General features: G+C 41.5%; 2 protein-coding genes across 2 annotated transcripts; one reads left to right on the top strand and one right to left on the bottom strand.

The window, feature by feature from the left end:
* The first annotated feature begins 6,025 nt into the window (after positions 1 to 6,025).
* LOC125552422 (polygalacturonase-like) lies at positions 6,026 to 8,671 on the top strand. Its single transcript, XM_048715976.1, has 6 exons — positions 6,026 to 6,635; positions 6,737 to 6,868; positions 6,958 to 7,128; positions 7,282 to 7,302; positions 7,400 to 7,915; positions 8,066 to 8,671. Exons 1-6 carry the CDS (start codon positions 6,387 to 6,389, stop codon positions 8,297 to 8,299), a joined length of 1,323 nt encoding a protein of 440 aa, XP_048571933.1. The 5' UTR covers positions 6,026 to 6,386; the 3' UTR covers positions 8,300 to 8,671.
* Positions 8,672 to 9,300: 629 nt separating this feature from the next.
* On the bottom strand, positions 9,301 to 14,043 carry LOC125552430 (thioredoxin-like 2, chloroplastic). The gene is made up of 4 exons (XM_048715986.1): positions 13,645 to 14,043; positions 12,889 to 13,077; positions 9,850 to 10,014; positions 9,301 to 9,592 (listed from the first exon to the last, which is right to left on the bottom strand). Exons 1-4 carry the CDS (start codon positions 13,807 to 13,809, stop codon positions 9,464 to 9,466), a joined length of 648 nt encoding a protein of 215 aa, XP_048571943.1. The 5' UTR covers positions 13,810 to 14,043; the 3' UTR covers positions 9,301 to 9,463.
* Between the last annotated feature and the right edge of the window lie 355 nt (positions 14,044 to 14,398).

Raw genomic sequence — 14,398 nt, forward strand, 5'->3', positions numbered from 1 at the left:
ATAGCAATATTTAAGTATAGCATAATTTTCAGGTCTATAAACAACATCATCATAATTTTCACACTTTTCAAATAAAGATTCAATTTCATAAGCACCCTTAAAAGCAACAAATTATTCTATTTGTTCCACATCATAGTTATCATATATACCATTAGCATAAGAAGCCAAGGTTTCATTATCGCTAAATTTACATGAAAAGGGAGCGTGTGGAACCTTCATCCTAGAACAACAAGTATAATCATATCTCAAGCATAAATTCCTGGCATACCAATGCAACATTTCAATTTGATCTCAAGTATAATCTCTCTCTCTCTCTCTCTCTCTGTGTGTGTGTGTGTGTTTCCTTCTATTTCTGTGCTCCTGTTTTCTAGCCCTTCACCGTTTCTTAAATTCCCGAAGATTCGTAACTCCGATTGTGCTGAAAGTTTAGCACGATTTTAATCTAGATATTAGCTTTCTTGCGACCGAAGAAGGTCACCAACCGCCTTACGGGTGGCCACAAGCCTCCCAAGCGCGCCATGGGTAGGGGGTGCGCCTCTACGACTTGTGGGCCCCTCGGGCATCATCTCATGTTGATTCTTGTTCCCAAAAATGAAAAATATTCCAAAATAAATCTCCGTAAGTTTCTCGTTTGGACACCTTTGGTAGGGATATTATGCGAAACAAAAAAACATGCAACAAACAGGAACTGACACTGGGCACTGGATTAATATGTTAGTCCCAAAAATAATATAAAAATTTGCCAAAAGTATATGAAAGTTGTAGAATGAAACAATCAAAAATTATAGATACGACATAGACGTATCATGCTATCGGAAGTTTACTCCCTAGCAATGATTATCCTCGATAATTATCTGTCGTGTAGGGAAAATAAAAGCACTTCAAGGAGGATTGGAAATCATGCCTCTCTAAATGAGACATCGCACTCCTTGTTTCTATATATGCTTGTTGGTTAGATATTTTATAATGATTATCTTTCTCTATCTAACCTTGTAGAAGAAGAAAGTTGCTTCGGATTATTTCTCTTGTGTTTCAAGAGAAAATTATTTCTATCTATCAAGTTGTTTTCCTTGCACTTCTCCTTCGTAACATCTTTGTTGCAGGAGAACTTCATCTGAAGCATATCTACTACGAGCAATATATCTATAATTCCTTTGCTCTGATTTCCTCATATATCTAACTTGCAGAAATCTTATATCTCGAGTGGATTCTAGATTAAAATTGTGTTCTGAGAAAATCTTCATGGCTTATCCTTTGTCACAAATCATTTCAAAGTATTCACTTTATCTAACAAATCTTCTTAAAGATTGTGTGTGACAGGAAACACCTCAGACACTATCCAGTGTATTGAAGAGACCACGATTGAGATCATGTGTCAATATCACTCGTACAAAGATTCACATCGCTACCTTCCATTTCTGTCATCTATGCATCTCATGCATATCTTCAGGGGGAGCGTATTTTATCTTCGTAATTATCCCTCGTCTTTCATTATCCTTCGCATTCCATTTAATTTACTTATTTATCCTTTGATGTGTTCTGTTTTGCCAACAATCATCCAAAAAGGGGGAGATTGTTGGTGCAACTATTGCCCTCCTGTGTTTTGGAGATTGTTGACAAAAACAGGCATGGACTGATTTGTTTGCTAGTGCATACAGAGAGAAATAGTCCATGCAGAACCAAAGAGAATGCTATCTCCGGTGTCAAGTTCGAGGAACTTCACCGAAGAATATCAGCATTGCAGATAAGAATGGGCTACATCTATTGAAGACATGTTGGCGAGAAGATTGATGTGAAGGAGTTAGCCCCTCAAAAATTATTGCTGACGTAAAGCAATTAGTTCAAAGCTTCTGTCCGAAGAAAAATGACCGCAGCATATGAAAGTCAAAGACAAAGTGAAGACGTAATATTCATTTCGTTGTTCTTCTTTCATTTATTTGAGTCATAGGACCTCCGTACTGTTAAGAGGGGTATGGTTCTCGTAGCTTAGATCCATTGTGATGCTTAGCCCAAAACCTATGAAAGATGTGAGAGAAATCTCTTATGCTTCGAATGATTACCTGGCAGCAGTAGACGTTGTTCTTCATGTTGTAGGAGATATCTTTCGAACGAAGGAGTTAGCTTTACTTGCTCCGCAAGTAATGTTACCATTGTGCTCAATTTCCGACCATTGGACTCGTGTCATTCAGCCATTGGCTGCTCCACATGTCCAATTTGGTCATTTCTGTTCAGGGAAGGCTGCGGCTATAAATAGCCACCCCGCTCCAACATCGTTCGTTGGCTACTCCGCTTATGATTTCCGAGAAGATTGATTGAGCATCCCCTCTCCGAGTGATTTGAGTTTAAGATCCACCGAGAGAAAAATCAAGAGCCCAAACTTAGACAATGGTTGAGCATCACAGTAGTTATGAGTTATGAGTTAGAGTTCTTGTACCTAGAGTAGTTATGAGTTAGAGCTCTTGAGAGCTGCACACTCTCTAGACGGATAGGTGTCGGCTCGAGTGTTGAAGAGTTGTTGTCTTCACCGAGCTAGATCTTCAGCAACCAAGAGTGACTGTTGTTTTCAAAGGTCGATCGAAGGTTTGGAGATCGCCGACAAGTATCTACCATGAGTGAAATCAACTAGAGTCTGATCAGCTCTGAGTTGAAGGAGAATAGGGCGAAGAGAGTTTATCTTTTGTGTTAAATCACAACCCCTCCAACCAGACATAGTTCTTTGGCAGAAGGGCAAACTGGTCTACCAAATCCAGTTGTCGCCATCGAGCACCACTGGTTCTATCTACTTTACTGCATAATTTCAGCAGTTTACTTTCGTGCTCTGTGACAATAGTTTATCTGATCTAGTTACAACTGTTGCATATCACTCATATCAATCATTTCTCTCGTTCCCATCTGATTATCTTTCATTGCTTATCTTGATGAATCCTTTCAGTAGCATTCATTTCCATTCGCACTTGTTATTTTTGGAAGTGTTGTCCCCATGTCATATGTCATTTACTTCGTCTTAGTTATCTCTCGCATGTTCCACCCATAGTTCTACCCAGTGCTATCTTATGCTAATGTATCTGTTTGTTTATTGCATTACAATAGTTATTGTCAAACCTGTGGTAGCCTATACTCGATCTATTGTTGCTCGCTATCTTGAAGGAATTGATCCTCAGTATCGAGTTTGATTAAGTTATTTTCCATCATACCTTATTTCCGCTGCTGCGTTTGGGTTCGTCTCAAAATATTCGCAAGAATTTTTGAATCTCCCATTCAAACCCCCCTGGTTGATATACTCTCGGTCCTAACATCGACCTTGAATCCCAACTGGGCAGGGGTCGTGACGCCAAGATACCGAGTGGCAGCGCTGCATTTGTTGGACCCGACGTCCATCGTGAGTTGTTTGGTCTTTTTTTCAGGTAGCTATGTTTTTATGTTTCGGGCCCAACTTGAACCTCCTGTTGAAAAGAGTGAAAGTCTCATTAACAACATGCTAGAAAGTATGAGACAGAGCAAGACAATATTATTAATTGCCATGAATAACATTACTTACAGATAAATGGTCGAGAAAGATCTTAAACTGGATTTCATTTTGTCATCCGGTACCAGATCCATGGTGGAAGGATGTGTCCATGGGACATCTGGCCTGCCCACGCTTGCCTCCGCCTGCCTAGTCGTTCACCCTGCCGGGCGACCTGCCCGGATGCCCCATCATCTGCTTGCAAAGCACTTGTCCAGACTTTGTCAAGCAAGCAATGTGCAACACGTTTAACAAATGCTCCTTTTATAAATTAACCCCAAGATCCATCTAAAATCGGTTGCAAATGAGCAACCGAACCACTCAAGATGGATATGCCTTTGGACACGGCTGATTTGCAGCTAACCTTTTGTGTTCGTGTCCCCGGGCACACCCATTCGTTCTCAAGTTGTGCCGTCTATTTAGCCAGCCTTCCCGAGATACTTAGGTGATGTTTGATTCTCTAGTCTTAAGACTTTTTCTAGTTCCTAGGACTTTTTGAAAAAGACTCTCAAGGAGGTACTTCTAAGGACTTTTAGCAAAAAATCCTAAAAAAGTCTCATCCTGTTTGGTTTGCTAGAGACTTTTTTTAGTCCCAACACCAAAAAGTCCCTGGAACCAAACACCCTCTTACATGTCCGGAGTTAGTTCATTGGGTCCTGACAGGGGACCTCCTATCTGCGGCAGACTGGAGGGGCCCTTACATGTCCGGAGTTAGTTCATTGGGTCCTGACAGGGGTGCTTCGTTTGGGCCGGCCCACGAAGGAGCAGCTACTGACGTAAAATACAACACAAAAATGTGAGGGCGACTGGAGAATCGAACTCGAGACCTCCCGCTTAATACCCGCGTGCGGTAGCCATTGCACCACTGAACGTTCTTTGCCAACACTAGGCAGCAAATACTATAAGAACATAATCCACGACAGATCTAAACTTTTATAGAAGTTCGAACGCAGTTCATTCTTTTTTTGCAGGAAAAACGTAGTTCGTTTTCAAAACCCGTATCTTTTTTTGAACGCAGACAATTCCAAAAATAGCGAATAATTTTTTTTAAATGTTGAACATTTTTTGACCTTTGATTTTTTTTGAAAAGCAGCAAAGTTTTTTTAATGTTGAACAAATTTTGCAAAACAAGAACATTTCATAAAATTTTAAACGAAAAATAGAAAAGCGAACATTTTTTGAAACTTGGAACAAAATTCGAAGAAAGCGGACATATTTTTGGATCTGTGAACAATTTTTGAGAAAGGGAACATTTTTTGTAACTCTGAACAAAATTTGGCAATGCGAACATTATTTTGAATTGTTAACATTTTTTGAAAATGCGAACAAGATTTGAAACTCGAACATTTTTTTGAAGCTTGGAACAAAATTTGAAGAAAGCGAACATATTTTTGGATCTGTGAACAATTTTTGAGAAAGGGAACATTTTTTGTAACTCTGAACAAAATTTGGCAATGCGAACATTATTTCGAATTGTGAACATTTTTTGAAAATGCGAACAAGATTTGAAACTCGAACATTTTTTGAATTAATTTTAAAAAGATTTCAAATGTGAACAAAATTTTGAAAATCAGAACAAACAAACAAAGAAAGCATGAAAATTTTCGAAATTCTGAACAAAATTTTGTAATGTGAACACTATTTCAGAAATATGAACAATTTTTGACAAAAAGAACATTTTCAAAAATTCTGAACCATATTTGAACTTTTTGAAAAGCTTACAAGGAAAAAGTAAAAAATATTGAAAAAGAAAAACAAAGAAAACAAGAAAGAACAGAATAAGACTGAAGAAAAAACAGTACAAGGAACATATGGGTTTTTCGTCGCTCTTAGTTTCTTTAAGTTTAGCATTGCTTTCTTACAGATCCACGAGCCGATCACGGTGGCTAGCGAGTGTGTATCGCTACTGGAGGTCCTAGGTTCGATCCCTAGCGCCATTGGTTTTTTGTGGTTCATCTCGCGAGGCGAAACCATTCAAATTGGCCGGCCCAGGGTGAGCTGCGCCCTGTGCGAAGCGGCGACTACTTGCCGCAGTAAGCGGCGAATAGGGAATTCCTCCTGACAGACGCCCCCACACGACTGGCATAAGGTGGTGGCGTGTTCTGGGCCCGGGACGCCACCGGCCCATTTGGTCGTGGCCCAAGGAGTTGGTCCACCCTAGCAACGACCAGAAGTAGAGCCTCGCACGAAAACCCTTGCAGCAGGCGCACCCGCCGCCGCCACCACCACCAGCTCGCCGCCCACCGGCGCCCCAGCCAGCGGCAGAAGCCGGGAGAAAGAAGATAATGACCTCGCTAAAATGTCGGCGCAAGAAATCTCCATCAAATCGGCAACCATGAATCGAGCCCCACGCTTCTCCTTTCTCAGCTAAGATCCTATAACTGAAACCTCTGTTCATGAATGTTAAGATACCTACCTGAAAAGGTCCAAATGCAATCACATGCCTTCTTTCCCTGATGATTTGTCATTAGCACTGATAAGTTGCACGATGATTCATTACTTCCACCAGCCAGTAGGTTATACATCTGTAAGGGTTCAAACATCCATGCAAGGTTAGTGGGTCTGGAGAGTGCAGCACCGAAGAAATGCATGCGTTTCTCAGATGATCTGTCTCTACAGTGGGTACTCCAGGTGTCCTTAATTTTGCTGTTTGGATCTTAGTGTTGAAATAATCTCAAAAGCCAAACTGGGTTAGTTGGGTGCAATGGCAAAAAAGGCAAACATAATGTTTCAAGCACATTTATCTTGACTCCCATGCCAGGAGAATCTTCTGTTGCTGCGCTCCAAATATCTATGCCAACTTAGCTAATCAACCAGAAGCAACCTGAGCTAAGAACAACCAAAGATCTCCAACCAAACTTGGCACCTATAAATAATCCTCATGATGGAATACTTGATCCCATCAGTTTCAGCACCAACAGCACATACTAAGTGTGCACAAATGGCTTCCATTGTGCCCCTTTTCTCTCTACTATCATTATTCTTGTGTTGTGTTCTTGCCAAGAAAGACATGAAAGTGGCCCCTTTGACAAATTGGGCTGATCATAGAGACCGATCTCTACAGTCAAATCATGTTTTCAGTGTGCTCAGATATGGGGCTTACGGGGATGGACGCCACGACGACACAAAGGTATGTATAATGCAAAACCAACTCAAAATACATATTTCACTAGAGATAGAAATGCATACGGAAGGTTTACCATGGGTTTCTTGCGCATCCACTTCTTGCAGGCATTGTCAAAGGCGTGGGCTGCAGCTTGCTCCTCTTTGAATCCTAGCACTGTGCTCATCCCCAAGGGCAAGAAATGCCTGACGAAGCATGTAACTTTCTTTGGCCCATGCAAATCCAGTATCAAGTTAATGGTGAGATAGATGAATAACAATAACATGCATACATTATTTTCTTCCATCAACTTTTGCAAACAAAGATGACAAGTTCTACCAAATTCCAGATTGAAGGTACTTTGGTAGCTCCTCCAAAGAGATCATACTGGATAGAGGATACCATTAGGCACTGGATTTTGTTCAGATCTGTGAGAGGTCTTACTGTCACCGGTGGTGGGACCATTGATGGAAATGGAAAATTTTGGTGGCAGAACTCCTGCAAAGTAAACACAAAACTCGTAAGTATATTGAACTTCTGAGTTGTGCATTAATGAAAAACACTAGGAAAATATAATGTTTCACTGTCAACTTTAAAAAGTTTTAACTATTACAGCTTTCAATTTATTTTTTCCTGAAACATTTCTAATATGAATTGTTCTTTTCCTTGATAGCCTTGCAGGCAAGCTCCAACGGTGAGTGCACCTTCCAATCATCTTACTTGGCATATTCCAATCGAGTAGCCTTGTTTTTCTTGCTTACATATTGGCTATCTTTCTTTTCACTTTCCAGGCTTTGACGTTCTATTCTTGTACAAATCTGAAAGTGAATAATTTAGAAGTGTTGAACAGCCAACAAATCCACATATCAATGGAGCGTTGCAGCGATGTAAGGATGTCACGCCTATCAATCAGAGCACCCAGCACTAGCCCCAACACCGACGGCATCCATATCGTCCATAGTAAGGATGTGAAAGTCATGGACTGTGCAATCAAGACTGGGGACGACTGCATGTCAATTGAGGATGGGACTGAGAATCTACATGTCAAGAACATCGTGTGTGGACCAGGGCATGGGATAAGCATTGGGAGCTTAGGTGATCGCAACTCTCAAGCTCAAGTTGCAAACATCACCATTGACGGGGTGCGACTGCACGACACGGCGAATGGAGCTCGTATCAAGACATGGCAGGGTGGGCGGGGTTATGCAAAGAATATTGTGTTCAAGAACATGATAATGGATAATGTACGGAACCCGATCATTATCGACCAGAACTACTGCAACTCGGCTACACCATGTAATAAACAGGTGAAAGAACATGACGACCATGATGGATTTATTCATTTGTTTATGTACATTGATTTTATTTTTTGTTGATTGTTTTCTGAGATAGCAACCCGCTCATACCAAGCGGTGTATGTACATAGATATAACCTGGTGTGTTATTCTTTTGTATAGAAAGTGGCTGTGGAGGTGAGCAATCTGTTGTTTAAGAACATTAGGGGGACAAGTGCCTCAAGAGAGGCTATCAAGCTCAGTTGCAGTAAAGCTGTACCTTGCCATGGGATAGCCTTGCACAACGTCAGGCTTACTCTAAAACGAGGGGGTGGTGATGCAAAGAGCACCTGTCAGAATGCAAAATGGAGGAAATTGGGAACAGTTATGCCACAGCCATGTAGTCTCAACGATTGAAAATATATGACAAGGATTTGAAACGGAATCGCTGAGGCCTGCCTAGTAGTAGTTGATGAGCAGAAAGGGTTATGTGTTTCGGTATGCTTCCTCTGATTCTCCAAGTGAAGCCATGCAATGGAATGATTCTGAGTGAAGTCATGCAATGGAAGGATACATGCTAACATTGAAATGTATAGAAGTAGGCACAATAGTTGGGGGCCTGGGGCTTACGGTGAAGAGTACCTGCATTTTTTTAGGCAGGGTACTTGCAATTTTATTGTAAAATGGACTGTTCCAAAGTATTTTGCATGCAATACTTGTAGTCATACATGAGAACAGTCTGTAACTAAAACAATTTCAAAGAGTAATACTGAACAGAACTTATGTACTTTTCTCTGGCTGATTATTTTCAAAATTTGAAAAGCACCTTGGATGGGCCAGGGCGAAGAGAAGAGATGCGGCAATTTAGCCAGAAAATAAGGTTTTCTTATCTGTTTGATATTCTCGATTGTCTGAATAATTCATTAATTTTGAGTCACTTGACTCAGTATGCAGTTGCTAAAACATGCTTCCGTTATGAACAATAACCACACGGGAAAAAAAGGAATAGTTAATGAAATCAGCTGGTATTAACCAAAAAAATCAGCTGGATGCCCACCTTATGGTTGAACATAGCCTTCAAATTGTAGTACAACACAGTATCCAAAAATTGTATTCCAAAAGAGCACAATATTAGCAAAATGTTGCTGCGATTTTTGCTCTGTAGTTCACAGATAGTGAGGCACAGATGATGATTGGGATGGCTCAGAGAGATCACTAAGGAAAATCAGTCTAATTAGAAATAAACGGTCGGTTTAGTCGTTACCTAGGCCTGGCTTCACCACACGTCCTTGGCCAAACCAACGGTGTGTGACAGCCCCACTGCCCCAGGATGGAGTTCATGACTTTTACCACCCCTAAAATGATGTAGTATAACACTACTGCTTCTGCCAAGCACAAGGAAAAGTTGGCACGCTATATATGATACACATTTTCCTTCCCTGAGAGAAAAACAGTAATCCTCACAACATCTGATGCGTACGTGAGCCCCCTCTATACAGGAAAACGGAAGATTCTCCTGAGCTGATTACAGTGGGGCAAAAAAATGAGTCGGGCAAAGAAACAGATGCTTTCTAAGGAGGGCTAGCTTGCAGCTTCTGCAGGTTTCTCCTGGGAGCTCGAGCTAGCAAGCACATCCCCAACTCCGACAGGTGGACCAATGCTGCAGCGATCGGTGTTGTGAACGGCAATGGCATCCTTCAGCTTCTGAAACTGTAAAGGAGAGACTTGATTTAATGAGAGCATACAGAACTTGGACAGAACTTTGCAGAGTATTTACTGGTGCCTATCTTCTGAACCCATAGTTGAACAACAAAACAATAAAGTGAAAACACTTTCAAAAGAAGCCTCTCTAGAAAAAAGATAATGTGTCTGGAGTTTCCGACAATCTGATACAGTACATTATGAGTTGTAACTAAAGATTACCTATTGTACAAGGTGAGCTATGAAGGGGGTGATGTATGGTTTACCTTAGCTAAGGAACATGAGAACGCCTCCAGTTGCCCATCGGCTCCGCGATAAAAATGGAAGAAAGGGAGGACCTTCACATTCAGTCGTTTACACATAGGTTTGTTTTCATCAAAATTTACTTTTAGGAATACGATATTAGGATTATCCGTGGCTGTCCTGCACAGCTGCATTGTGAATTGAGATGCCATTAGTTTCAGAACAGTATACATGTTAGGGAGATGCTATCAGATGGTAATCATAAACTACTTCCTCCGTTCCTAAATATTTGTCTTTATAGAGATTTCAACAAATGACTACATACGGAGCAAAATGAGTGAATCTACACTCTAAAGTATGTCTATATACATCCGTATGTGGTAGTCCATTTGACATCTCTAAAAAGACAAGTATTTAGGAACGGAGGGAGTACTTATGTTTTAAGGAAAGCAAGTAGCACAAGGTTAAAAAAATGAACCTATGAAACCAATCAATCGACTCAGTATGGAGTTTATAAAAAGTGATTGCCACAAAAATGTCAAACAAAAAGTCTGTCACGGTAAAATCCATAAAGCGTCCATTAGTTCTTCAAAGTACCAATCATAAACTGGAAAGTCCTTGCTAAGCTAGATGCTAAGTTGCTAACAAGTTGGCAGTAAGAGCTTGTATTGTCATGAAGATGAGGTGGTCACCAAAACACATGACCTGGGCAAAGGTGAGCCGTCTCGTAATTGCAAGCAAGCAGCCTTTTTAAAGCAAGGGCAATCTCAGTCATGGTATTGACCTATGCAGCCAAGTCACTCGAGAACCATGAACCAAGCAAGATCTGCAACACTAACATAATGCCCAAAGCAAACCAATCAGCCAGCCATTGGTGATGATCTATACCCAACAGTTGCATGCCTATTAAACATAATGCAGCTACAGAAGGAACCAAATTGAGGGGCTGAGAAAAGAGCCACAAGGAGATGGTAAGACAATGAGTTTAGGATGGACAGTTCAGCAGGTAACAACTTATGCACACAAATTCAGTAGCTTCCGGAATCCAGGCCTTGTTACAGCCTCCAAAAGGCCATAAGCTTCTAGGTAAGAAACAACAGGTGTGTAATAACTTGGTAAAAAGAGAGAATCTAGGGAGTCCTAATCAGGAATACATCTACCTTGCAGCTTGGCCTCCTTTTCTTGTGAACTGTTAACTAACTGGTAATGCTTTCTACTCCCTCCTTCCCAAAATACAAGGCGTGGTTCACTTTTTTCTGGTCTTCGATGTATAGCTTTGATTATGATTTTCACTTATAGCATGTCTACAGAATTAGTACAAAGATATATGAAATAAAACTACTTTGCAAGACAAATACGATGATACCACTTATACATGCTAGATTCATATAATTTTGTACTCCCTCCGTCCCATAATATAAGAGCGTTTTTGACAATAGTGCAGTGTCAAAAACGCGAAAATCCATCTCTGCACCCGAGCTCATCTGCACCCGTGCTGACGAAAAAAAATCAAAACAAATACTAGAAAAATTCAAAAAATTCCAATTTTTTTTGTGCGGTAGACAATTTGATGCATGAGGTCCGCTCTAATTTTCAAATCAGTTGGACATCTGAGAAGCTCTCAGCAAAAAATACAAATTGGGGATCTGTAAAAATGTTTACTGTTCATGCACTGTTTTGGCCTGATTTGTCTTTTTTGCTGAGAGTTGCTCAGATGTCCAAATGACTTGAAATGTGGAGCGGGCCTCACGCATCAAATTATCTACCGCACAAAAAAATGGAATTGTTGGAATTTGTTTTGAATTTTTTACGAATTTTTTTCTAACCGGGTGCAGATGAGCCTGGGCACCGAAACGCCCTACTCGTCAAAAACGCTCTTATATTATGGGACGGTAGGAGTATGTATTAGTGGTCAAAGTTGTGCATTAAAGACCATGCAAAGTCAAGTGCGCCATATATTTTGGGAAGGAGGGAGTACCAGCTAAATGCTAAACTGGCACACTCTTGTGATGATTGTCAAATCCTAAGTATGCTTAATAAATGTTCAAAAAAAGAATACTTAATAAATTAGCACTCTCTATCGTGACTAGAATGCAGAATAGGTGACCTGCGCATTGCTTGATTGTGACCTTTTATAGCAGGTTTGGCATAAAATTCCAGCGTTTGTTGTGCTGGTTCTATGACACTTGAGAACAGATTTGTCTGTGAACCTTGCAGGTGGCAAGAACCAAGAAAATCTCTGCCCAAGCAGCAAAGAACTTAAATGGAGTTATCTTTACCCTTGGTGGAATCTCTAGGTGGACCAGGACCATGGAATTTTCAGCAACACAGTATTAGGCATGACCTCGTGTTCAACTTGATCCAGGAAGATTTCAGCAAAGGAATTGGCCTTAATTCAACACTATATGTCCATACCCACTAAGCATCTTGGCACCATAGTATTCAGCTATGCAGCGATCAATTAATATTTCTCTTCTATTTTAGAGAACAGTAACATCTTACGACTCACCAAAAACCTATTAAGGTCTCATCACGATGATGGATTGCTAAAGGAGTTATAACCATGGTATCCATGGTGCTAATGTCTTGTGAATAAGAGAGATAATATGTAGTATGTGTGTCTATGCATAAATTTTCAAGAGAGGGGGGAGATAAATGACAACGAAAGAGAAAAAAAAATATTCATTCTAATTCAAGCCTTATATTTTGGAACAAGATTGCAGAAACTATAATCCTTACATTTTGAAATGAGAGAGACTGCTTTAGATCTAGCCCTAGTCTTGTAAAGATTGTAAATACCAATCTACCAATTATAAATGGAAAGGAAAATGTTTCCCTGTTTCTGTACAAGGTCATTGGCAACTCTGGAACAAGATCAAGAAACAAACAGTACTACAGTATTACACAAGCAACATACCTTCTAAATGACATCTATCCACACAACTATGTGAAGTCATAACTAGACATGTGAGAAACAAAATTTGAAAGAAAAGGCAATCAAGGCATGAAAAAATCAAACGTACATAGTTACATATATATCAGTACGAATTAATGGTAATTACCCTTGGGAAGAGTGCCCGGCAAGAACCACACCAAGTTCCATAAAACTCTACAATAACAAGCCTGTCGCCTGCATCCCTTAGTGCATCCAAAAACTCCTGTGTGGAGTGTATGTCAATCATATTTGCACCAGCGTTCTTTTCCCACCATTTAGGTTGCTCACCAGTCTCTGAACGCACTGCGGCATGGGCCTAGCATGAGAACAATGGAAAGTCCAAAGATATCAAACACTCTCAGCAATCAGTTGAATAAATTAAGCAGTAACCCTATCCGTGTCCCAAGCATGTAAATGCAAGAAGCCTTTCTAGTTTCAGTCATAAAGAACTTCAACCAATTATGAAGTAACATAGTCTGAAGTATATTCACAATTTCCAATATCCGCGTGTACAATTCTCAGGGAGGGTGAGGTGAATGTGATTCATATAGCCCAAATCAAGCAAATAGTGTGTAAATGCCATCGATTAGACTCATTCCAACACCACAAATTAATCTATGGCTTGCAGGTGTATCTATTTTGTTTGCATAATGACAACTCTCCGCATGAATCAGCAACTAATCAGGATACTCTCCCTATTATGTATGTAATCCAGAAGGAAACCCCAATTAAACGATCAGAAGACTTCTCAAACCCCACGTTCCCAAACCGCCAAACCCTACATGAGACTCGAGCTTCCCTCATCACAACAGCGCAAAAACCCTTAACAGCGCAGAAGTCCTCTCTCCGAGGAAGCCACAGGAGAAAAAGAGCACGCACGCACCATGAGCCGGTGTGGCCGCCCAGGCGGGGCGGCAGCCGCCAAGCGCGTGACCCGCAGGTCGGCGCGTGGGGCGGGTGAGAGGACCCCGTGGGAGGACGGCGACGAGGAGGCGGTGGTGGAAGCACCGAAGCGGCGGGGGAGGTGGTGGAGGAGGGCCTCGGCCATGTGCTCTGCGTCGCTCCGGGACGGGTCCAACGACTCCGGCGAGCACACCTAGACCGCCGCCGCAACGACCGAACTATTTGGTATCGGAGACGGGAGCATCCGATGAGGCGTCGCTGCAAGCGGGCTGTATGCGGCACTAGTCGGCTCCTGCCGTCTCCACCGCCTCCTTCCTTGGTTGCGGTGGGGGGAGGAGCGAGGGTCAGAGATTGTGGCCGTGTGGTGGAGACGGTAGCGGCTGGCTCTTTCGCGTGGATGGGGAGCTGAGTGCCACTAATAAGTGGGGCCCAGGTAACAGACAGTAGCTTGTCCCATTCGAAATTTAGAATTCGAAATGGCCTTGCTCGAAGAAGATCTGGGCTCTACGTGCGATCGTGCGATCCAGCATCCTCAGCCGTTTGATGTAAAACATGTGGTACAGGTAGATTGGCGTGGAATTCCAGATACTTCGATGTAACATTTTGTACTTACACCCTGAACAAAATCGAACACACACAGCACAACCTTCCCCTTTTCTAACATCTCGATGGAGGCAGTGGCGGCGTTGCCCCAGCCAGCTCTTCCCCGTTGATGAAGGTGTCATTGTTCGATA

The sequence above is a fragment of the Triticum urartu genome, chromosome 1, assembly GCF_003073215.2.
Source record: "Triticum urartu cultivar G1812 chromosome 1, Tu2.1, whole genome shotgun sequence".
Lineage (NCBI taxonomy): Eukaryota > Viridiplantae > Streptophyta > Magnoliopsida > Poales > Poaceae > Triticum > Triticum urartu.

Bases quoted from the DNA above. Each gene is read 5' to 3' on its own strand.
- LOC125552422 (XM_048715976.1), top strand. From the start codon at position 6,387: ATGATGGAATACTTGATCCCATCAGTTTCAGCACCAACAGCACATACT. The intron at 6,636-6,736 runs GTATGTATAATG...CACTTCTTGCAG, and splicing joins GACGCCACGACGACACAAAG to GCATTGTCAAAGGCGTGGGC. The intron at 7,916-8,065 runs GTGAAAGAACAT...TCTTTTGTATAG, and splicing joins CTACACCATGTAATAAACAG to AAAGTGGCTGTGGAGGTGAG.
- LOC125552430 (XM_048715986.1), bottom strand. From the start codon at position 13,809: ATGGCCGAGGCCCTCCTCCACCACCTCCCCCGCCGCTTCGGTGCTTCC. The intron at 13,078-13,644 runs GTGCGTGCGTGC...TTCTCATGCTAG, and splicing joins GGCGGCCACACCGGCTCATG to GCCCATGCCGCAGTGCGTTC. The intron at 10,015-12,888 runs GTAATTACCATT...TTCACAATGCAG, and splicing joins GCCGGGCACTCTTCCCAAGG to CTGTGCAGGACAGCCACGGA.